Source organism: Nothobranchius furzeri, chromosome 13 (assembly GCF_043380555.1).
Source record: "Nothobranchius furzeri strain GRZ-AD chromosome 13, NfurGRZ-RIMD1, whole genome shotgun sequence".
Taxonomy (NCBI): domain Eukaryota; kingdom Metazoa; phylum Chordata; class Actinopteri; order Cyprinodontiformes; family Nothobranchiidae; genus Nothobranchius; species Nothobranchius furzeri.
The window spans coordinates 37,867,400-37,892,687 of NC_091753.1; the positions used below are offsets into that span (position 1 = coordinate 37,867,400).

The 25,288-nt window shown below is 42.1% G+C and overlaps 1 protein-coding gene across 1 annotated transcript; it reads left to right on the plus strand.

Annotated features, from left to right (window-relative positions):
* Positions 1-628: 628 nt before the first annotated feature.
* On the plus strand, positions 629-25,288 carry pafah1b1a (platelet-activating factor acetylhydrolase 1b, regulatory subunit 1a). Its single transcript, XM_015951609.3, has 10 exons — positions 629-885; positions 15,537-15,621; positions 17,637-17,711; positions 17,851-18,057; positions 21,978-22,146; positions 23,040-23,142; positions 23,226-23,454; positions 24,333-24,434; positions 24,561-24,717; positions 25,000-25,288. The coding sequence occupies exons 1-10, from the start codon at positions 854-856 to the stop codon at positions 25,071-25,073; spliced, it is 1,233 nt and encodes a 410-aa protein (XP_015807095.1). The 5' UTR covers positions 629-853; the 3' UTR covers positions 25,074-25,288.

Consider the following 25,288-nt stretch of genomic DNA (forward strand, 5'->3'; position numbering starts at 1 on the left):
TTGCACCTTTCCATACTGCCTGAGACTAATGGTGATTGTCCCAGTGGAATAAAGCTGGACAAGCATCACTAATTTAGCATATGCTTTTAATTGGTGCTGAGAGCTTGTCAAACAGACGATGCTGTATGGAAATGGATTCACTGCATTTTTAACTAGATGAATTCATGGCCTCATCGTTGTTATCTTATTTATATGGAGAGGTCAGGCGTTTTATCCAGGGCAGCAACCGTTGCTGCTGGACTGTGTCCTGATTTAGTTTTCTGTTGGGAAGGAGTACGATGCTTGGAGAATGTGGGTCAGAATATGGTTTAGCTGCAGAGCAGATGGAATAGATGGCTGATAATGGGAGTAGACGTTTAAAAACACGGGGACAAAAATACTGTAAGATATGATTAGTTTATGCTGAGTCTTATTAACAAACTATTTTTAGATTTAAAAACATTCCATGTAATGATTATAAAAGTCAGCCCTGGGATGTTTTTTTTTCTCATGAGTCCTAGAAAGCTGTAGTTTCCCCTTCCTGGTTTTCATGTCCTTTCTCCTGTGTGTCTAATGCTGTTTTCGTTTCTTGTCTGTTTCCAGATGCAGTGTAGACTTGGGTGGTGACTGGTCTGCAGGCTCTTCATATCTCTTGTCCCTGGAGTTACCCAGCTGGGGGGAGACGGATTCCAGCATTCTTCCTTTTAGTGTTTGTTAGAAGAAAACCAACCAGCTGCTACTGGAGTACGCGGCTCATCCTCATTACCTGGCTCAGTGTAGCTCTTCTCCTGACTGAGGAGAGCTCAGAAACTGCACAAGGTTCACTTTTAACCTGCTGATCCCTCCTGGCCCTGCCTACACCTCCCCCATCGCCATGGTGCTGTCACAACGGCAAAGAGATGAACTGTAAGTTGTCGAGACCTTCGTAACATGATGTGCTTCTGGTTTGTTCACACATCTGCTCTGGACAGCCCAATTCTTGTGATTTTAAATGTGCAACTTTGCAAGAAGCATGGCGTGAATAATCAAGAATAGGATGTTTTTTCTTTGTTTGCAAACATAGTTCTGCAGTTTGCTGAAATGTAAAAAGATCTTTGAACATTTCCAGAGTAAGAATTTGTATAGTCAACCTTCCCAGCTGGGATTACACTTGTTTTTATTTAAATCAGGTATGATTTTAAAATCGGTCAGTTGAAATGTTTGTGGCGGTTGGATAGTTGTCCTGAAGCAACGTGTTATTTATGTTATCTGTGCCTGAACTACATATTTTTAGTGTGTCTGTGGCCCCGTGCTGATTCAGATTTGTTGACGTGCTGTTGCACCCCAACGTTCATTTGAAGGCAGAACGGGCTGCTGCTGCTTTGTGCACATAAAAAAAAATCCAGGCCTTGAGTTTATCAAGAATCCAGAATTTGTCATGATACTAATGGTCTTGAATAAATTCAGTCTGTCCTACACAAAAATGTGTATATTAACTTGTTTGTTTCCTAAAATAGATAAGATGAGTCATGTTATTGAAACAACACCAGTTGATGTATTGACTTCAGGATTCCAATTGAATCAGGAAATTAGGAATTATGTTTTTCTTTTCAGGGAATCAATGATTGATCTATATTCCCTGAGCTCTTGTGATCTATTGATTTTCTATCTGCACCACCTAACACTGTTGTAGATCCTGCCTGTTGTAACTCTCAGTAGCTTGGAGAGCAGTCTTTGCACAAAAAAGCACACCGTGGCGGGGAAAGCATGAATCCAGAACGTTGATCTCATTATGATTCTGTAAGGAAGCTGTGTGCTGAGTGCGTCCAAAACCTGACACTAGTAGACAAAGAAATGTGAAGTCTGTGGATCAGACAAGAGAGACGGACTGAAACATTAATCCCTGAAGCTGAGGACCATAAGGATACTGAAGTATCTGAAGCAATATCCCAGTAAATCCTGCCACTTTTGGATAATTTATTTCAAAACTTGTTTATCTTTTGATGTGAGATGAAGTGACAATCTTATTGACGTATTTTCCTCCTGGTCTCACTCTTGTCATAAAAGAATACGTCAACACTCATAACAAGGCTCTCGACATTCCTGACGGTGTTTCGGTGCATCTGTGGTTGGTGCAGTGTAGGGTTGTCACGGTGTGAAAATTTAACCTCACGGTTATTGTGACCAAAATTACCACGGTTTTCTGTATTATCGCGGTATTTTTTTAAACGTGCTACATTTTCACACAATTAAATAAACCCTGTATGTCAGGAAATATTGTCCTCAGTTTGTATCTAAATTTTGCCTAAAATGTGTTATTTTGTAATTATGTTGTTTATTTGTTTACATTTTTCCCCTTTAGTCTTTAAAATATCAATATTTGCCCATAACTTCTTATTTTTTGTCTGTTTGATGTCATCATTTAAAAAATATTAGATCAGATGATACTCAGTACTCAAGTAGCCTTCTAATCAGATACTTTTTTACCCTTACTTGAGTAATAAACCCTATTTCAGGAAAATATTGTCCTCGGTTTGTGTCCTTCCAGTGAGCTTTGCAGATGTGGGAAAATGTCATAAATTCATAATTATTCTCAGAGAGAGAACAACTCTTATCTGCCCCTGGGAGCCCCGTAATGCATAGCGTCATTTCAACATGGGGGTGTCCGCGACACGGTTTATATGCAGGTAGCGGCGCTGCGGCTGCTTTATATAGCGACTCGTTGCATTCTCCCTCAACCCAAATCCTCGGATCATGCATTTTAGCTAAAACGCTAACGTTAGCTTGCCTTGCGTTGACTGTAAAGTTGTGGGTGATGGTCACGCAGATGTGTCATGAGATTTGAAGCATTGCTGCCTTTCACAGACACTTTTTCTGCACGTGCTGCAAACAGGATAGCCGTCTACTATACAGGTGCTGGCCAGTAAATTAGAATATCATCAAAAGGTTGAAAATATTTCAGTAATTCCATTCAAAACGTGAAACTTGTACATTATATTCATGCAATGCACACAGACCAATGTATTTCCGATGTTTATTACGTTTAATTTTGATATTTATAGGTGACAACCAATGAAAACATCAAATCTGGTATCTCAGAAAATTAGAATATTCTAAAGGCCAATGAAAAAATGTTTGTTTCTCTAATGTTGGCCAACTGAAAAGAATGAACATGAAAAGAATGTGCATGTATAGCACTCAATACTTAGTCGGGGCTCCTTTTGCCTCAATAACTGCAGTAATGCGGCGTGGCATGGACTCGATCAGTCTGTGGCACTGCTCAGGTGTTATGAGAGCCCAGGTTGCTCTGATAGTCGTCTTCAGCTCCTCTGCATTGTTGGGTCTAGCGTATTGCATCCTCCGCTTCACAATACCCCATAGATTTTCTATGGGGTTAAGGTCAGGCGAGTTTGCTGGCCAATCAAGGACAGGGATACCATGGTCCTTGAACCAGGTGCTGGTGGTTTTGGCACTGTGTGCAGGTGCCAAGTCCTGTTGAAAGGTGAAGTCTGCATCCCCATAAAGTTGGTCAGCAGCAGGAAGCATGAAGTGCTCTAAAACTTCCTGGTAGACGGCTGCATTGACCCTGGACCTCAGGAAACAGAGTGGGCCAACACCGGCAGATGACATGGCACCCCACACCATCACTGACGGTGGAAACTTTACACTGGACCTCATGCAACGTGGATTCTGTGCTTCTCCGCTCTTCCTCCAGACTCAGGGTCCTTGATTTCCAAAGGAAATGCAGAACTTGCTTTCATCAGAAAACATAACTTTGGACCACTCAGCATCAGTCCAGTCCTTTTTGTCCTTGGCCCAGGCGAGACACTTCTTGCGCTGTTTCATGTTCAAGAGTGGCTTGACACACGGAATGCGACACCTGAATCCCATGTCTTTCATGAGTCTCCTCGTGGTGGTTCTTGAAGCGCTGACTCCAGCTGCAGTCCACTCTTTGTGGATCTCCCCCACATTTTTGAATGGGTTTGTCGTCACAATTCTCTGCAGGGTGCGGTTATCCCTAGAGCTTGTACACTTTTTTCTACCACATTTTTTCCGTCCCTTCGCCTGTCTGTTAATGTGCTTGGACACAGAGCTCTGCGAACAGCCAGCTTCTTTAGCAATCACCTTTTGTGTCTTGCCCTCCTTGTGCAAGGTGTCAATGATTGTCTTTTGGACAGCTGTTAAGTCAGAAGTCTTCCCCATGATTGTGGTGCCTTCAAAACAAGACTGAGGGACCTTTTAAAGGCCTTTGCAGGTGTTTTGAGTAAATCAGCTGATTAGAGTGGCAGCAGGTGTCTTCTATATTCAGCCTTTTCAGAATATTCTAATTTTTTGAGATACCAAATTTGGAGTTTTCATTAGTTGTCACTTATGAATATCAAATTTAAATGTAATGAACATTGGAAATACATTGGTCTGTGTGCATTGCATGAATATAATGTACAAGTTTCACGTTTTGAATGGAATTACTGAAATATTTTCAACCTTTTGATGATATTCTAATTTACTGGCCAGCACCTGTAAACTGTCCCTCAGCATTCTTCAAATATCCAAAAGATGCCCATACTTCCCACTTTGTCTTCTTTGAGGGATAAAAAAATGTCCTGAGCGCTGCCGTCTCCTCCTTTGGCCATTATTTCAGCTTTAGCTTCAAGAAAGTTTTGGTTGGAAACAACAAAGCGCGCATGTGCCGCCGGCAACTTCAGCAGATGATACGGTGGCTGGTAAGGGTCACCGCGCCTACACCGCAGCCACGGTAACCCACCAAGATAATATAGTTTTTTTAAAAACAAGACTGTTATTATTATTGTCAACTTTTTTACCAGGGTTTATCGCTATACCGGTTACCGTGACAACCCTAGTGCAGTGTAAGGGTTTGTTGGTATGGAGACATCTGTGAGAACGCTGATCTTTGATGCCATTCAGACAGAGATCCCAGCGTCCTTCCCACCTCCGCCATCGCTCACCGCCCCCTTCCAAAAGCCTCTTTTCTGTTGCACGTCTCCAGGGCCGTAGCTCTTGTGGGACCACTCGAGTCACATTTAAGTGTTTGTTGCTTTCCATCCACTGGAGATGTCCCGGCGCTTGCTTTCATTGATCCGGCCATAAAATGTCCCTAAGATCTCATTTCCTAACTGGTTCCCTCATGCTGGGAAGATTGATGGAAACCCTGCAGCCCATTTAGATCAGACCATGGAAATGGGAACAGTGACCAACAGACTATTTGCTGTTCATTCATAATTTTTACTGCCCTCCCTTCTGTGACACGTCTGCTACTGTACGTTAATTAATAAGTAACGTTCTGTTGCTGAAAAAAATAGGAGTGGTTTACTTTCTCTTTAGCATAGCACATAAACTCTGTGTATCTTTGTCTTCTAATCTAATGCAGTTTAGTCACCACCACAGTCAGATGCTGTTTTTGTGCAGCATCTTTCACAACAGCTCTATTTTTGCTGGTTTTAGCCAATGAAAGCTCATTTGTGTTCCTTTGTAAGGTCAGGGGACTCATCCCTAGCAGCATGTTGTAAAAATAAGATGCAGAACACAAACAATTTGCTCCTCTGAAAGACCCGGAGGCAGCCATGTGCAAATGGGCTTTTGCATCTCCCAGCGCTCTGCTTTCCAAAGAAAATCCCTCCAGCCTCCATTTCTTACTTAACAAAATAACAAATGTTGTTTTTTATACGTCTTTTCCATTTTCTTCCTGTTTGGAACTTGGTATAATGGATGTAGCGATTCCTTGTGGCCTAAACTGGGCCTTAATTTTGTCAAGATATAATGTAGCACCACCATGAAGTGCCAGGCACTTGTGATGCCGTGAGACTAATGCTTTTCACAAGACAAGCATGGACTTTCCCCTCATGTGAAGGCAGGCTGAATTAATTGACTAAAGTCTTGAGTTATTCATTCAGGTGCTTAAGCTTGTGTTTAGGTTTAACGAAGATCTGTGCAACAAGAATAAAAAGTAATTTTCTTTGTTTGGCCCTAATAATTCCTGAGACTGTTCTTTAAAGGGGGATTTCTCTTTTATTTTAACAGTAACTAATGATAAAGGAGGGATGTCGTGTTATACGTCTCTTGTTTCACCTGTGGTCCCAAATGGGATGAATACAAACAGTCTGAGAAAGTTATTAAGCTGAAATGGTGTCGCAGGTAGCAGCAGGTGGTGGTGGGTTTATTACTGACAAGTCAACAGTGTATTGGCCGTTATTAGTTGTGACTATGGGGCTCATAGCATCATCAGTTAAAGGCGTCTTCATCCATATTTGTACCAAAGCCTTAGTCTTACTGAGCTGCTCGGACTGCCCTCTGACCCTGTGGTCGCCCAGCCGGAGGCATTTGGGTGTTTCCTGGGAAACATACAGGAATTTCTGGTTTTATTTTTATCAGCCTCGGCTGTTGGTGCTCAGTGTTCACACCGTAGCAGGTCTGTTGGATTACATATTAGATTTTTGCCTCAGGATTCAACCACAGATGGACTGGCTGAGTTAGTGTTAGACGTGACCTAATCATCACTCAGTGTTCCCCACAAAGAACCAAAGGAGTCTACTGGTGTGTTTTTGATCATCTGTGTTGGATTTAGATTGGTGTTTGTGAGAACTCAGCGTGTTTTGTTTCTTTTACTGGTTTACCTACAGTTGTATACCAACCAGAGTTTCTTGTGCATCTTTAAAACCTGTATTTTCTTTATAACATTAAATAAATCTATTTGATTAGCTAATTGACACAATCTTCATCCACCCCGTAAAGAAAATTATAGTTTTTAGTTAAACTATATAAATACTGTGAGAAAATACTTTCGAATTTAACAGTTTAACCTAGGGGTGCTCCGATTGATCGGCCACAGATAATTATCGGCCGATTTTCCTGCAAAAGTGTGTGATCTGTGATCGCCGATCACTGCCTTTCATTTCCGATCTGGCACTGGCGCTTACTCCTCCCGGCCGGTAGTTCACCCTTCCGCTTGTCCCCGCTTAGTGCGCATGCGCGTGGCGGCAGACCCGCAAAGACAAACATGTCTGCCGTGTGGAACTTCTTAACGGTGTGCGAGAGTGATATTAAGTTTGCGTCTTGCAACACTTGCAACGAAAACATACCCCGCGGAGGAAACACTTCAAAAAAATTCAACACAACGAATTTGATCCGACATTTAAAGACCAAACACTTGGCGGAGCATGGTGAGTTTTTGAGGCTCACCGCAGACAATGAAAAGAAGCCTGCTAATGCAGCCACAGTCAGACGGCAGCTAACGCAGCCGACGCTTGGAAACACTCGCCCATATGAGCGTGACAGTCAAAAGGCTAAGCAAATTACCCGTAAAATCATCGAGTTTATTGGACTAGACGACCAGCCTTTTTCAGTTGTGGAAGATGCCGGATTACGCCAACGACTAACCCACTTGGAACCTCGCTACATGCTACCGGGACGTAAATATTTCGCCGACGTAGCCCTTCCAGAGCTCCACCACACAGTGTATTCTTTCATAGAGGGACTCCTTAAAGAAAGCGTCTCATCCTCTGTGAGTTTCACAAGTGACATTTTGGAGCTCAGATGTCAGTCCTGTGTCAGTGCTGAGCTTAACAGCTCACTGGATGTATCTGAATGTATCCTTGGTTACTTAATTTGATTTAGGCGGTGATGTGAGATATTGACTTTTTTTTTGCACTATTTGTAGCCCAAAGAGAGCCTTAATGTTTTCAATTTCTTATAAATTGTTACTGATATTACATAATTTGAAGTGAAGTAAAACCATGTTTTTTCTGAATTAATATGTAACACATGCATTAGAACTCACCATAGCTAAATGAACAATTTACAGCCAATCTATGTAATTGGTATCGATAATCGGCTGATCGGCCATGATCGGCCTCTTGGCTGATCGGTATCGGTGATCGGCAGATTAAAACCTGATCGGAGCATCCCTAGTTTAACCCTTAATTTATGTTCTCTTTTAAATATTACAATAGAAAACAAAACCCAATATTATATAAAATGCATCTTGTGTTCTGCCTATAATGAACTTCGTTCCACCTCCTACGGTGGCCTCTAGACAGCTTTAGGTTTAGTGAAAGTATGTTTGAGCACAGCTTCTCTTGAATCAACAAAGCCCTGTCATCACCTGTTGAAAGTACATCCCAGTCTCATCCACCCACTGAAGAAGAAGCATGCTAGTTGTGTATTTTGGTGTGTAGACCAGACAACTGCAGGTTCCAGCTTCTCCTTTAGATCCTGCATAAACGCGTACCATTCACATTCAGTGAAAAGCTGTTTCAGGACCTTTTCTTTTCTGTCAATCCCTTTTATAATAATGCCTGCTTAGCTTCTGTTTGGTGTTTTTTTTTTTCTTTCCCCAGGCTGATTAGCTGATCCCTTTTGCAGGACTCTGAATGTAGACAAAAGCACCCCCACCCCCTTCTATCCACCTGGAAAACCCAACTACTTTTATGATGACTGGCGTTTACATTTTATCAGCTGACGTGTTTAACTTGTGGTTTAACAGGGACCTGGCTATCCTGAGCTGTGATGTTGTAAAACCACTTTCTGCAGGGGCTTCCCTTTGCATCAGTTAGGCAAGAGAAATTTTAAATGACATTTAGTTACAGAGCTCACAAAGATTTGTTTGTAATGGGAGATTGAGGCAAACCCATCATATGATTTTTTGTTTTTGTTCCAGTCTCTTTGAAGTTATCAGCTGTTTGGTAGGTGCTTAATTTAGCTCTGTACAAGCTTATATTTTCCTCATTTGTTTGCATTAGTGAATGTTTCCCCTGCTGCTTTACTGTCTCATATTAAACTAGTCAGCATCAGAAATGGGTTTAGAAAAGCAAGCTCAGAGTAATTTTGTCCTCAGTGGACCTTGGCTTGCAAGATGAAGCTGGATGTAACCGGAGTATTCCTTAATGTGAAACAGATTTTTATGAAAGCGTTTAACCTAATTTGTGTGATCACACCGTGGTTCAGCTTTAAGACTAGAGAGTAGGGTTGTCACGATACTAAAATTTCAAACTCGATTCGATACTTGAAAAAATACTCTATACTCGATTTCGATACTATTTAAAAACACCCATTTATCGAACAAGTTTATTCAAAAAATAACATTCCTCAATTTATATTACAAAAATTAAATGTTAAGAATTAAGTGTATTAAGTGCTTAAACCTTTTGAGTATCAGCATTTTTTAAAACGTGCATACAAAAACTGGTGAAAGTTAACACTTTAAATCATGAATTGTCTCACTATATATACACTATTTGCAGAGTGATGTTTTGCTGCTTAAACTCTGTTTAAGGTGCATTTTTGTCATAAGATGTAATGCCATATGTTTTGTTCTGTACTTTTGAACAACTCTGTTGGTCAATAAAGGGAGGAAACAAATTTCTCCACAGTAGGACAAAGGTACATCTACCGGTAATCTTAGTAAAAACAGATTGGCGCACGGCAGTGACGTCATTAAAAGCGCCGGTTAGATTAGCCGCAGCTAGTCTGTTTACGCCTAGAAATCCCAGACCAGACCCGCTCCAAACGAACAGGGGAATCACGTTAATGATTCCTAACAAAACCTTTCGACATGAAGATGTTTTGGATAATGTCTTATTTCGAGGCTGCACCATGGGTGCCTGTCCGCACCCGTTATATGGATATACGCTGACGGCGATTCGGCGATGGACCTACGGTAAATACCCCGGGGAATCCAAGTAGCACCAAAGTTGTCAGCGTGAGTAAACAAACGTACTGCATGCTAGAAATTAAGTCCGGGTTGCAATAAACGGGAGTTTCCTTTAAGCACATAAGCGTGAATATACAACTACGTGTCGGACTTAGTATGCTAATTAAGTTGGGCTGTGAAGCGCCTCCCAAATTCGCTGTTTATGTTTTTGTTTATTTATTTGGCAGACAAAACTTGGATTGGAGACAACTCGCGTGGGAAATTGCAATGTAGCCATGCGGCGTCTTCTTCTGTTTGTCTGGGAGGCGGAGGCTGCTTTACAGCATCTGGCTGTCGTGCGTGTCGGTGTACTTGAAGAAGGCTGTGTATAATAGTCCATAATATCGATACCACAGGGATGGAATATCTCATTTAGATACCACTTTTAGTATCGATTTATATCTGGGTATCGATTTTTTTGACAACACTACTAGAGAGTATTATCGTTTAAATATTTACTCTAGCTCGCGTTCCAGATGTTTTTATTCACCTTTATTTCTTGATACAGGGGAATTCTCCTCAGACTTGAGACTTGATTTAAAGGTCTCATTTACTAAAAAAACAGTGTTGTTCTTCTTGATGTTCGTTCTGTGTTGCATGTTCATAGTAGCCTAGTGAACTAGACCAAATTCTTGCGTTGCAAAGTTTGGTCTAGGCATGCTCCATTGGAACCTCCGCAGCTCCTACCAGGACTCTGGCTAGCCAATCACAGCTCTCTAGAGGGGTTTCAAACACATAAGGAGCTGTGATTGATCCATAATGGTGGGTCAATCATAGTGCTCTATCTGCTTAGTGAACAAATCACAGAGCTTTATCCACTTTGAGGGCCAATCAGGGCACTCTATATGCCTGGTGGGTGGGATGATGCAACAGAGTGAAACAAGAGTATGTCACATTCTTTGTCCAGTGGAATGCGGAGATCATTTGAAAGACAACGGTAGAACCCGCCCCACAACCGAGAGCCGTCAATGACTACATTTACATGCAGCCAATATCCAGATTATGATCGGGTTAAGGTCGGTATTCGGGTTTCTGAGTTGATCAGAATAACCCGTTTACAAGCATAAATAGAAAGAGTTACCCCTAACTTGCATAACCCGATTTAAATGCGGACGTTGGGGTAGCGTCAGGACGTATGGACTACGTCCAGACGCAATATGCGTCATTTCCGGTTCTTCTTGTTCCGGTATCCGTGAAAACAACGTGTTTCCCAGTTCGGAAGAGATGGCGACCGCGTTTGTTTGCGCTTTAGTTTCCTCGTCATTCCAAAAGTGTGGTGCTGTGCCGCGACTCGCCATGTTGCTCCCAACTTGTTGTTTACTTCTGGTGTTCTGGCGCATACAAGACGTCTCGCTACTCAAAAGACCAAGATTCCTTGCGAACAGAGCATGCGCAGAACACACGCTTTGATGGGGATATCCCGATATGCGTTTTACACGACCAAACATTCGGGTTAGAAAAGGTTACCCCAGGTATAGTGACCAGGTTTTTAAAAACCCAGTTATGAACATATCCGGGTTTTTGGCGGTGTTTACATGGACCTGCGGAACCGGGTAATTGTGAATATTCGGATTTTAAAAGGGTTACTGGCTGCATGTAAACGCACTCAGTGGAGCGTTGCCAGACTAAATAATACATTTATTTAGTCTGGCTTGCCAGGCTAGCATGTTCATGCTAAATGTGAAAACTTTCTTCAAACTGCCATTGCTGGCATTATCCACAGAAAGGAACTGGATGGGAAACAATAGTCGTGGTTCTATTGTCAAAAAGAGCGTTAGTATTCATGGCCACGCCCATCTTGTCTTGCAACCATTGGATGTAGAGGGCTAATGGTTATTTTTTTCCCTCTTCTATCTGTCCTTCTAGTAGAAGCTAACCATTAGTAACCCTAATATAAAGGCAGAGATAGCGGCACATTGCTGTTAGCCAGTCAGAAGTGACATTTGCATATCATGAATATTAATCAGTAAAACTCAGAGTACTGTTGTTTTCTGCTGACCTATTCCTCTGACAAAAGTCCATCCCAGAAAAGAAACACGAGAGCTTTTTTTCCACAAGGCGTACATTCATCCTTGACCACAGTAGATTTATTTTTTTTAAAAAGACCTCTAAAACAATACAATGAAAGTCACAGAAATAATCCTTTGGTGTGCTTCTACTTTTGTAGTCAGCCCAATCCAAGATGTCTGCCACAGCCCAAACTCCACAAACACTAACACGGTGTCGTACTGTGTTGGTCACCATGAAGCCCTGCCTTCACGGTTAGGTTAATAGGACCTCTTCCTTCTTTATGGTTAGAACTCTTAAACCATGTTGTCCTTCCTTGACAAACTGTTTTGTCTGATTCACCATGGAGGTTGCTGTCTGCTCATAGAAAACCCTCTCCTATACAATGAGTACGTTTACATGCAGCCAATATCCGGGTTATGATCGGGTTAAGGTCGGTATTTGGGTTTCTGAGTTGATCAGAATAACCCGTTTACAAGCATAAATAGAAAGAGTTACCTCTAACTTGCATAACCCGATTTAAATGCGGACTAGTGTCAGGACGTATGGACTACGTCCAGACGCAATATTTCCAGTTCTTCTTGTTCCGGTATCCGTGAAAACAACATGTTTCCCAGTTCGGAAGAGATAGCAACCGCGTTTGTTTGCGCTTTAGTTTCTTCGTCACTCCAAAAGTGTGGTGCTGTGCCGCGACTCGCCATTTTGCTCCCAACTTGTTGTTTATTTCCGGTGTTCTGGCGCATACAAGACGTCTCGCTACTCAAAAGACCAAGATTCCTTGCGAACAGAGCATGCGCAGAACACACGCTTTGATGGGGATATGCGTTTACACGACCAAACATTCGGGTTAGAAAAGGGTTACCCCAGGTGTAGTAACCGGGTTTTAAAAAACCCAGTTATGAGCATATCCGGGTTTTTAGCAGTGTTTACATGGACCTGCGGAACCGGGTTATTGTGAATATTCGAGTTTTAAAAGGGTTACTGGCTGCATGTAAATGCACTGATTAATGGAGGAATCCACGGAAAGGGTAGTTTTCTGTGTGTCAAGGGGCTTTTCAAAGCAGGAATAGCTGAGCTACTATTAAACATTTAGGAGCAGCCTGGGCAGACGCTGTCTAAGCAGGATTCATTTATTGTCTGGTGCAGGAATACTTTAGTTGGCTGGTGACATTTTCAGAATATTCCAGTGTAATTATTACTTGCACTTTGTTTGGAAAATAAATTTGTGCCTCAAAAAAACCAGATTTTGCTCTAAGATCTGTTTGTTTTGTGAAACTGTGTTAAAGTAAAATATAAGAAATGATTGAATATTTGGTGGAAGCTGGAGGATTAGTGTTTAAACAAGCTATGTGTAAACATTGTGTGTGTTTTTACATCGGATCAGGTCTTTGTTTGGGAGGAGATGATGGGTAAAATGTGAGATAATAGAGCATCAGTGCTGCTAGACAAGCTGGAGGTCTGACTCGCCTCTTCTCAGAAGGATGAGGTCATGCCTCTCTCTCTGCATCACTCATTTAGGGGTTTGATGGATCACAATGCTTATGATGCCACTAATATGAGACTGTCAGGATTTACTCAGACATGAGGTGACCTGCTCCTAACAAGAGATTTATCAGGACTGTGTTGATGAAGGTTTTAACTCAAGTAGACAAAAACCTATTTGCTTTTCTTATTCTTTTCCCTCTTCTGTCTGTCCTCTGTTTCAATTCTCACCCTGCGCTCTTTTTTTTATCTCAAGCCATCTTAGCTGTGGGCTGTTTGTCACCATGGAAACCAGCTACTTTGTTCTCCTTGTGTTTTCATCAATACCTCTCCCCTTTCTTTGTTTTCCTTTCCCCCCTCGCCCTCATCGAAGAGTTTGCCTGTTGAAAACTGCATGTTGATAAATGTTTTATCTGTCTGGCACATCCAGAATTAACAATAGGCCGTGGGAGGCGTTGGCTCTCTATGTTGTTTTTTATGACCATACACAGCATTTAGCTGTGAGTGGGTGCAACTTATTATTAGCATGGCTTTTGTTTGCTTCCAACATGGATGTGTACTTCTATTGTTTATGTATGTAGCAAACATTTGCGGAAGAGCACCACTTATTCTGCATGGAGCTGGTCTTATTTCATGATGCTTTGATCTTTGTTCTCATGAGTGGAAGTTAAAATGGTTAAGTTACTTCATGTATTTAATATTTTGGCTCTCCTTTTAAACTGTTTTATAGACTAGTTAGCTGTCGGAGGAGCAGATAATCTCCTGCTCACCTTGAGCTGTAACGTGTTACGAGGATTCAGGTGCTCAGAGAAAGAGGGGGGGAGGGGCTTACTGCTCAGCACTGACCGTGAGGGCACAGGGGGCACAGATTGAGCCGACAGATTGTAACCCCCACCCCCTTATTGGCTCCTCACAGCACTGTCTGCCCAATGGCTCGTCTGGCATCTTCTTAGCGTTCAGGAACACAGGAGCAAGTTTCGGGTAAAATTAGGTAGAAAATAACTCTTTGTTTTGTTTTCAGGGAATTTTCACTTGTGTCTTGGGACATGAAGGGAACTATTGTTACATTTTGCCCAACAACATAACCAGTATGTTTTTTATTATTCCAGACTATTTTCAGATTACTGCTCCTGGTCATGTTTTCTATTTTCAAGTTTTAGTGACGCTACACTTAGCATGTCCACTTTGATAAATGATTAGGTTGTAAACATAGCAGCTTTCATTTCTTTCCCAAAGCCAGAAAACATAATTTTCAATTCAGTTCACAACATTTGTGCCTTATATTCTGTTTCTAAAGGTTGGCTTGTGTCACCAGACATGTTCATATTCTATTTTTAACTGATAATAAGCTAAAGCCTTCAAAAGCACACATGACAAAATAGTTGTTTTAGATCTAATGATTTCCTAAAGTTTAGGTATTCATCGTTTAGTAACTGTGGTGTGGGATTGTGCCATTCAGGTACAAATAAAATTTAGTTACAATGTAAAAGTATTGTTCTTTTTTATCTACAACTAATCAACTTTCCTGCACCTTCATGATAAACTAATGAGATGGGAAATAAAAGAAAAGCCTGAAATGTGATGAGAACCTCATTAATAACTGTTGGTAAACTGAACTAGAGCCAATTCTGCTCTTATAAACTGTGTGTGTGTGTGTGTGTGTGTGTGTGTGTGTGTGTGTGTGTGTGTGTGTGTGTGTGTGTGTGTGTGTGTGTGTGTGTGTGTGTGTGTGTGTGTGTTGTCAGTGGAAGCTCAGGAGACAAAAAAAATGAAGAGTGAAGGCAGCCCCTGTCCTGGCTTCCAGCTCTGCCTGTCTGGTCCATTGTCTCGGTTATCTGCTGTCAGTCTCCACATTTTTGAGATAGTAGGGCGCTTACTCACAGCTGCCACCTACGTTCTTGCGTTCTGAGGAGCCTGGGTGTCTTTGAAGGGCTGCTTGTGTTTGTCTGTGAACTTGAGCCAGAAAAAGAGATGCACTAGTATCAGTAGCCAGAGCATTACGGGTCATGCCTGCGGGTCTCCGTGTCCACACCACGGGGCGTTGTCCACTATTCCTATTATTCGCCCACAGCAACAGGAGCTCATTATGGAAGCTAGACAGATGTGTTCTCAATTTGTGGTGAAAAAGATTCTGTGTTTTTTTAAAGAGCAGGAAACTCTATTTTTACTGTTCTAGACAGGTTGTACAGTGTCTCACTGAATTTATGCAAGCAAAGCATTTGTATTAAGTGGTGATGACAGAAGAATGTTAATTTACATTTCCTAATTATCTGCCCTTTGTTTTAGAGATTTCAGTGTGTGTGTGTGTGTGTGTGGTGGCAGTAACCACCATCTCGTCTGCTGATCAGGAGAACTAATTACAGCTCCTTTTTGTTTCTTTCAGAAATCGAGCAATAGCCGATTATCTACGATCGAATGGATATGAAGAGGCATATTCCACTTTCAAGAAGGAGGCGGAGTTAGATAATGTGAGTAGATTAAGGACAGACACACACACGTCCGCTTAGCCAATCACACCATTTTATTCCAACAGTACGTCTTGATTCCCAATGTATTTTCTTCGTGGTTGTTGGGTTTTGAAGCGTGACCTAGCGCACCTGCACCCAATTAGGGCGGTGTTTCTGAGTGGAGGGGTATGCTGCATGGTTTCACTCAGAGGAGCTTTTATCCACCTGAAATGGTTGTCGTTTCATTATTGTACCATTGTGGTGACTTTATTAAATATAACAGCTTAAAAAGCAGATCCAAGTACATTCTGTCTTATTTATAATGAAATGCTTTGTCATTTATCTATATTTAATTGTACATAACATAGGATTTATGGTATAAATCATATGTATTTTGTGCAACATAATGGGAAATGCAGCCTAAATTGAAATAAAACATTTCAGTTTCTTTGAGAAAAAAGCTTTTCAGAAGCTCCACTTCTCATTTTTACTGACATTTCAACCTCTTTTCATCATAGCCTCCTCTTCAGCGCTCACTCCCTCTTTAACCCCGCCTTTTCCCTTGTCTTCCTGCGACACCCTACTGCTGTCTTCATCCGCTCCTCTCCCAGTCGTCCTCCATGTGGCGGCTCTTTGGCAACAGACTGAATAATAGATGAAAGGCACCGAGGGATCGGTGTGCTTGGTTTTAGCTCACACACGCCTTGTTAAAACCACACCAAATAACCAGAAGGATTTTGGCTGCGTTTTTCCTTGGGCTTCATCGTTATTCAGCCATTATCTTCATTTGTGTTTGTTAGATGTGTTTGGATTCAGTCAGAGGAAATTAAACCCTCTTCACCGTGACCCTTTAGGGCTAATTGAGCTGTGGTTTTAGGTTAATGCATTTGCAGACAAGTAGAAATAATTAATAATAGTATTTTCTACAAAAGAAAAGCATATACCTGCATGCACACACACACACACACACACACACACACACACACACACACACACACACACACACACACACACACACACACACACACACACACACACACACACACACACACACACACACACACACACACACGTATGTACATTAATCATTGCCAAAAGGCTGGCAGACTGCACAAAATCTGGTACGTGTGCTTCTGTGTGCATCTTTTTGTGTGTTGGCGACTAGGCAGATGGTAGATTAGACAGCTGAAGACTTGTCCAAACTGAGTTTCCTGCTGTCTTTCAGTAGCTTTTTTATAAATTTGTCAGAGCAGTGGCGTTTTATCATTAGGAAGTGTGACATCTAGGCTTTGGGATTGGCTGAAAGTGTCCACACCTCGAGGATATCTGCTTCGTTTCCAGCTGAGGTCGAGGGTGTAGCCGTGAAATGGGAGCACAATGCTAATTTTCCCCCTCACTGACACCAGTAGCTGTCTGTCAATGTGGGTTTTTGATGCTTAGTCAGCGGTGCCCTGAAGGCACCACAAGATATGTTGAATTGCTAATAGGATATGGCTAAAAAAGTTAATTTATTACAGCAACAGGAGCTCACGAAATATAAGATAATGGAGCAAAATTAGCAAGTTTGAAGTTTAATAGACTGTAAGGAACAAATTACTTAATAGTGAAAGTAAAACCTGGCAGTAAGAAGGCGGCTGTTTGTGCTATCTGTTATGTAAAATGTAGTGGCTAGCTTGTGGGATTAGCCCTGCAGGAAGAATCAGCCTGGAGTCTGCCAGGAATGCCACAAGTTGACTTCCACCGCTGCTCCGTCTGTACGGGTGTGTGGCAGTAAGCCGCCTAAGCCTTTCTGCTACAGATTAGCTTGTTTGAGAAGGATTAGGACTAGGATGTGTGTGTAGTCTGCATGTGTTGAGGGTGTGTGTGTGTTGTACAGTAGACTGGTAGTGTCTGGCAGCCGCCCTTGGCCTGTGCGGGGTGTGTAAATAATTTGGTTCTTACTGTAGCTGCAGACCCCAGCCGGCCCCCACCAGTCACGCTGAGCCTGTAACTTTGATTGGCTTCTCTTTGTCTGATATCCTCTCGTTTCTCCACAGAACGAAGAACTGGATAAGAAATATGCCGGTCTGTTGGAAAAAAAATGGACCTCAGTCATCAGATTACAGAAGAAGGTATGTGGGGGTTTTTTCTTTCTTTTTTTAAAGAATGCTTGTGGGATTACAGTTTTGGGAATAGTTCATGAGAGACTTCATAAAAGATAAACATCTATTTTGTCCCAGATTCATCTGTATTTATGTCAACTCTGGACAGGTGATGGAGCTTGAATCTAAACTAAATGAAGCTAAAGAGGAAATCACCCTGGGGGGGCCGGTAAGTCAAAAGCGTGACCCCAAAGAGTGGATCCCACGCCCACCAGAGAGGTACGCGCTGAGTGGCCACCGCAGCCCGGTGACCCGGGTCATCTTCCACCCAGTCTTCAGCGTCATGGTGTCAGCTTCTGAGGATGCAACGATAAAGGTCAGTCAGACCTGGACGTGTGTTTTTCTCTACTGTCTGAAGTGTGACATCACAACTGAAACTATTTTAGAAGTAAAATCTATAGCTCGTTTACACTTCCAGATGTTGTGTTTTAGAGCTGGATTTTAAGTCAGGTGTGTGATCACTTTAATGAACAGGTGTGTTTAATCAGTCAGATTCCATTTCACACATTTTTATAAAACTCATTACTCAGAATCACATGCACACACACACACACACACACACCACCTGCACAGCTGTTGCTCTGTATGGGTAATTATTTTTATTTATGATGTTTACAATGAAGTTCGTATTCATGCTGGTGGGAATTCTGGCATATAATCTTAACACACACACAGTGTCACAGGAGCTTTCTTTAATTTAACTTCACAAAGCTTTCAGTTCCTCTTGGTTTCCTTTTCCCCTTCCTCTTGACTTCCTCCTCTTGGTGGATCTGGATGTCCTGGATCACACAAACATGCACGCAGCTCTAGGCTCCACATATAAACTCCACGGTCTGCCTCTGGGCCGTCTCTGCTGCCGCATTTCTCCTCTGCTCCGCTGCACCGAGCCAATACTCAGCTGGGCTGTTAGCTGTGTATCTTTTATTCATAAGACAATAATAGACACTTGTACATTTCCTACTTGTCTACACCAACACAGCAGGGATCCCCCCCCCCCCCCTTTTATTGGCATATCCCTCATTTTCAGCCCAACCTCCCTGCATTCTGCGTCATTTATCTTCTACTTAAAGCATCAACTGTCCCACCATGACAGGCGTCTATCAGCTATCGTCCCTCAGAAGACACCAGGCCTCGACTCAGACCTGCTTTCTTAGCCTGTCCTCACAGCGGCCTGGGCTGACTCCATCCATGTCCTACTTTTCTCTTTAACAGCTCTATTAAATTTTTAAACAAAGACCAGCCCCTGAGCTATTTACAGAGAAATGGACTGAAGAGCTGCTTTAGTGAGGATCATTCTTTCGCTTTTATCTGGTAGTAAACACACTTAAGAATATGTGGCTTAGGGGCTCGACACACGGGAGACGACAATCGACCGCGATCAGCGAAATTTGTCGCTTTTAATACCTGACACGCGGGAGGCGATCCGCGGAAGCATCCAGCAGCAAAAGCCGTTTACGCATTCTGTTCCACCATGGCGAAATCGAAACTTCCGTTGTTTTGTTTGGCTGTGTCAGGTTGGAGGGAATTAAGGTTATTTAAGCGGTTCAAAGTTAGAAAAGTGGTAGATATGATGTTTCACAAGGTGCTGCTAGAGCAGGGGTCGGCAATCTGCGGCTCTGGAGCCGCATGCGGCTCTTTCATCCATCTGATGCGGCTCCCTAGACTCTGCTTGTAAACTAATTAAGGAATATTTAATTACAATGTATTTTATTCATGTTTTCATCTGTAGCCAATTCTAAATTTAAAAATTGTCTGCGTAAACGTGAACAGGTCACCTGCTTGTGCGTAATCAAATGTCTCTATAGGAGCTTTCTGAGCTGAAGAGGAGATTCTGGACTGTTCCTCAGACAGGCTCATGGATGCGTCGCAGTGTTGGAGACAGGAACAAGCGCTATTCAGCCAAAGATTCATAATCAGGGAACATTTTTTAAGTGACAAGTCTCTGAGAGACCGGGTTTAGAAAACGCAGAATCTTCCTACACGGTTCTGGTTCTGTGATGCGCTCCAAGCCCCCGATCTGTCTTCAGCTCGCTGTCCACGTTACGCGTGCGCTGACAGTGAGCTGCGCTGAGCTCAGTGTCCATCTCAGATGTCCTGATGGGAATCTTTTCCTGATTGATGTAGCTACCTCCACGATGTGCGTTAAAATGTCAGCGCATCTGCAGGCTTGAGATTTCTCCGTCAAAATAAATACAGGAAACATCGGGTCAGTGCGAACCCTGCCATTTAACCGTTTTACCTTCTAGTGAAGATTGTTGCAAACAGAAACATTAAACCTGATGAACACCAGAGCCACGCACACTGCACCGTTATCTCCGTCAGTGTAAACGAGGAAAAAAAACTAATTACCTTTTCTTACCTTTTCAACAATGTTTAATGCAAAGTTTAGTTCAGTACAAAGTTGAATTACAACAGTCCAACGAGACAGAGCCTGGATTTGTATTCTGAACAGTTATGTGTGATGCCTCAAAAAGCGTCATGCTCAACTATTAAAACCACTAGCAGGGTGAAAAAAATCGAAATATTGTAGCACAGATGGGCTACAACTTTTGGATCGATTTTAATAATTTATTAATTATCTTCTGTTGAAAGATAACTGTGAGGTACATGAGCGACTGGTATTGGTTGCTGTCACCTGTTGTGATTGGTTAAAGCAGCTCTCTGCTGTCTGAGGGTAGGCCCCGCCCACAACGCTGCGGCTGCTGCGGCTCCCAGTGTTTTCTTTACAGTGGGAAATGGGTAATAATGGCTCTTTGATGGGGAAAGGTTGCCGACGAGCGCAAAATTTCACACGCGTGTTTTTCGCGTTTTGCTTAGTAGGACGGAGACCCGCAATAACTGCTTTGTCGCGCATCTCTCATTGAAAATGAATGGAGGAGAGGCGATGTCACCTCCTGTGTGTCGAGCTCATTAATCTGGCATGAAGACATAAAAAAAGGAAAAAACTCTTCTAAGCTAAATAATTATTGGTTAATAACTTCTTTGCTAATCTCCAATTTTCCTCATGTTATTAATGCTGAATGTAACATTTCATGCAGTTGGTTTTCTGAATGTTCATGATGATATTTCATTCTTATTAAATTCATCATGTCAGGTTTTAAAGGTTCATTTGCTTTGGTACACAACATGAATAATGATAATTATTTATTTTACAGTCTATTTGCTGTAGTGGGCCTATTGTTGTGCAGAACTCTGCATGCATGTGGGAACTTGGTCTGTGCAGACTGATCCAAAACAAGATTTTTAACCAAGTTTGCTTAGAAACAAGACTCAAATGTTTTTTCTGTTTAATTAAACCAAACTGACCGTTTTCTGCACCCTTTAGTTTAATTTCAATACAAGAGTGGCTTTAAACAGGCACACCTGGGGGTAGGGTTGTAAAAAAAATGAGGACTATGGAAGTCACAATTTAAATTTCTGATGCCAGTGTTGGTGCAAACAGGCTATTTTAAAGTAAAGGAAAAATAAATTTCCATTGATTTGCATATGTTAACTTATTACAGTGTAGACAGGATGCAAATCAACAGCTCCTCGGTGTAATGTAGTTGGTCATATTTGTTTAACTTGGTGTGTTCTCAAGCAAGGCCATTTTAATTATAAATTACGATGGTCAGGAATGTAAATATAAACATGAAGCAAAGTGAATTTTCTCTTTATTTAATTGTTGTCTAAACAGTTAGTGCCATAGAGAATTGTTTATCTCAAGAGTATTTATTTACCAGCAGGTCTTGTGTCCTTCAGATGCTGCTGATGAATAATGTAATGCGTGTTTGCTGTCAAAGCATCTCGTAGCCATCTGTAGCTTCTTTTGGAGAGAGGGATGGGGGAGGAGAAGGTGTGGTTGGTCAAACACCCCTCACCCCTAGAGAGGAACCAGGGAAAGTGTATCCTTCTGCCTGCTCACAAACCACAGATGCAACAACTCTTTCAGGCTGAAGAATCAGGCGTAAACCACACCACATCACTCTCCCAAAGTTACTACAATAAAGTGGCTCCTGCATTTTTTCCGCTCTGTTTACTCTTTAATCTGCAAAAGCAGCTTTATTTTATTACAGATTCTTTGAATTCAGCAGCATGGTGCCTCCTGAATGAGGATTTGGTTGTATTAGGACATGTTTTAACTGAATTTTCTATGATTATAATATAGTTTGTGTGTAACCACTTACCTGAGAGTGGGGTGGAGGGTTGTGGGTTTCTTGGTGTAACAGATGAGGAATAAAATGTGTGTTTGTTCAGGTGTGGGATTATGAGACCGGGGACTTTGAGCGCACACTGAAAGGCCACACGGATTCGGTTCAGGACATCTCGTTTGACCAAACTGGCAAACTGCTAGCATCCTGCTCTGCAGACATGACGATCAAACTGTGGGACTTCCAAGGCTTTGAGTGCATCAGGACCATGCATGGTAGGAAGATGCTCCATGTTCACGCACTTCAATCTTTACAAGTTGGCTGAATGTTGTTAGGTTTGAACACAGGACTCCAGTGGAAGTCATCATGTCTCACTACAGCTTCATTTATTAGCTTCTGCTTAAAGATCCCAAACCTCTTTAATGAGTGCTCATTAATTTGTGACACTGCCATAAATGTTTACTGATGAAAGAAAACAGCAAACTCGGCTCCTGCCTTCTGACATTTAAGAGCTGCTAATGCTTGAAGCAAATGTTTTCTGTTTTTGTAAATGAGTGAAAACTGATCCTAGAACAGATGTCCTCAAACTACTTTCACTACCTAAAACCTTTCGATATAACCTGTTACGTTTCATCATTTCCTCTTCACCTTAAATCTAAATTTAAACTAAAATCCACACGTTCTGCTTTTTCTAATATCTATATATTTTTTTAAAGAAAAAAGCATCACAGCTAACTGAAGTAGATTAGCGCTGATGAGGAGAGCAGTTAATTATCCTCTTCAGCAGCAGATAGCTCCTCTCTGTGTAGCCACACTGGTTATTACAGTCTTGGGGCATGTGTGAGTGTTCAGACACACGTGCACATGGCTAAGCTGGCCTTTTATGGCATACTTACTGTTGTCTTTGTGTGTTTAGCAGATTAAATATGGCCCAGTGTCTTGGTAATTAGGCAAATCTCATTCTCCGTGGAGCTAAATCAGCTCCGGTAAAATTAACTGCCTGATTAGTTGTTTAATTGGATAATTACGTCCAGCGTCTTGGTGCTGACGATGTGCAGAAACTATGGCAGGATATTTATTTTGTCGGTTAAAGTTGGGAAGATTTAAAGGATGTTGTGTTGTATAATTTTGTGTAGCTTCTGCCTCTTACTGGGATTTTTTTTCGCAGGACATGATCACAACGTTTCGTCTGTAGCCATCATGCCCAGCGGAGATCACATTGTTTCAGCTTCAAGGGACAAAACTATAAAAATGTGGGAAGTGGCAACTGGGTACGGAAAAAACATTCTGAAACCGCAACTTTTTAAATGTACTTTTATGCATTGAATTCATAACATCCTTTCTTGTCCATTAGCTACTGTGTAAAGACCTTTACAGGTCACAGGGAGTGGGTCCGCATGGTGCGACCCAACCAGGACGGCACACTGATCGCCAGCTGCTCCAACGACCAGACAGTCCGCGTTTGGGTCGTGGCTAACAAAGAGTGCAAGGCTGAGCTGCGGGAGCATGAACACGTGGTGGAGTGCATCACCTGGGCTCCTGAAAGTGCCCATCCCACCATTCTAGACGCCACAGGTTCTGAGGTAACAGAGAGGTTTCTGTTCCCTGGTTTAGCTCTGGGTGTTCTGTCCTGGTTAGAGCAGGAAGATCAGGTCACAGTGGGTTTACGTTGTTTGGTAACTAGTGATCAGGTGGTGATGACTGTAAACCATAATAAATTCGGTTATAGCACAATAATCTTCAAATTAGTGCATCTTTAAATAGATTTTCAGGACTCTGATCTATATTAGGTAGCTACTGTTTTCTAAACAGGCAGAACTAAAGTGATTCTGTTGGGTTTGATTTGGTCTGGAGTCCTACAATTCAATACAATTCAATTCAATAATACTTTATTAATCCCAGAGGGAAATTAGAGTTTCAGTACACATACATACATACATACATACATACATACATACATGCATGCATGACAAAGCATACAGAGTTATGTTTTAGGCTCTACCGTGTGTTCTCTCTCGCCACACGTGCAGCATGTCAGAGGATTTCATACATCACTGCTCAGACTGATGGCCATGTTTAACCCAGCAGCTGTGTGAGGACAGACTGAATCAGAGCCCCCCCACCCCACCCCCCGTTATCTCCTGTGTGTACAATCGCAGCCTTGACGGATTAAAATAGGCTGTTTTTGCTCCAAGCCTTTGTCCCAGTCCAACATGTGCTTCTGCTGCACAGAAGCTGGTCTTTGGTGTCTATTAGGAGTCATTGTGGAATCGACCACGGACAATCTAATCACTAAAATTTAGTTTCACAGGAACGAAAATTATGGTTTATGACCAATTTGCCAAGGGACATGAAAACATGCAGATTTCCTAAGTCCTGATTTATCTTGGTGTCGATATTTTCTTCAGAAAAAGAATAATTTATGATTTAATATAATTTTCTTGTTTTTGTGTCTGAGCAGACCAAGAAGAGTGGCAAGCCCGGCCCCTTCCTGCTGTCTGGGTCAAGAGACAAAACAATCAAGATGTGGGATGTTAGCATTGGCCAGTGCCTTATGACACTGGTGAGAAACGCCTGACGCTAAAGGCTCCTACTCAAATCTGTGTTTTATTTACTCGCAAAAAAAAAGAAGCTGTGTTTAAGGAGAACGTTTTGCCTCATAAATTCATCAGTAGTGTCTGTCTCTCAGGTTGGACATGATAACTGGGTGCGTGGTGTCCTCTTCCACCCTGGAGGCAAGTTTATTGTGACCTGTGCTGATGACAAGACCTTAAGGATCTGGGACTACAAGAACAAGCGCTGCATGAAGACTCTGTGTGCCCACGAACACTTTGTTACCTCTCTGGGTACGCTTCCCCTCACTCCTACAAAATAAAAGCCTACAAAATAAAAGCCCCCTTCTTGTGTCATCCTCACTCTTGCTACAAAGTATTTTTTAGAGCTTTAATCTACCCAAAATCGACAGACACTTGAGCCTTTTGAGCTTCGATGTAGCTAATAACCCAAACTGTAAGATGCATTTCATCATTCAAGCAAATCTGGAACATTTAGGAGTAGAGGTGTGCAGCTGGTGTTGCATTAATTGTTTGCGTTTGCTTTGTGATGATTTATTTATATTTTTCTTTCAGATTTCCACAAGGCTGCTCCCTTCGTGGTCACTGGGAGCGTAGATCAAACAGTAAAAGTATGGGAGTGTCGCTGATTTGGACCTCGGCGGATTGGACCAACACCCTGATTTCACCCAGGCGCTCTTCTGGAACCCCCACCCCACCCCACCCCTTTTATTTTCTGCTTACCCGTCAGTCACCTGACCATACCATACCCTCCCCTCTGCACATCTCCTCCTCCAGCTGCACCCGTCACCATCATTTACCCTCGGCGCTCTCTGGTCCAATAAATTTTGTCCTTCTCTGTAAA

What these genes read in the sequence shown, in the direction of transcription:
- pafah1b1a (XM_015951609.3), top strand. Translation starts at nt 854, where the DNA reads ATGGTGCTGTCACAACGGCAAAGAGATGAACT. An exon ending in CAACGGCAAAGAGATGAACT is followed by an intron (nt 886 to 15,536) that starts GTAAGTTGTCGA and finishes TGTTTCTTTCAG; the next exon opens with AAATCGAGCAATAGCCGATT. An exon ending in GCCAGTGCCTTATGACACTG is followed by an intron (nt 24,435 to 24,560) that starts GTGAGAAACGCC and finishes TCTGTCTCTCAG; the next exon opens with GTTGGACATGATAACTGGGT.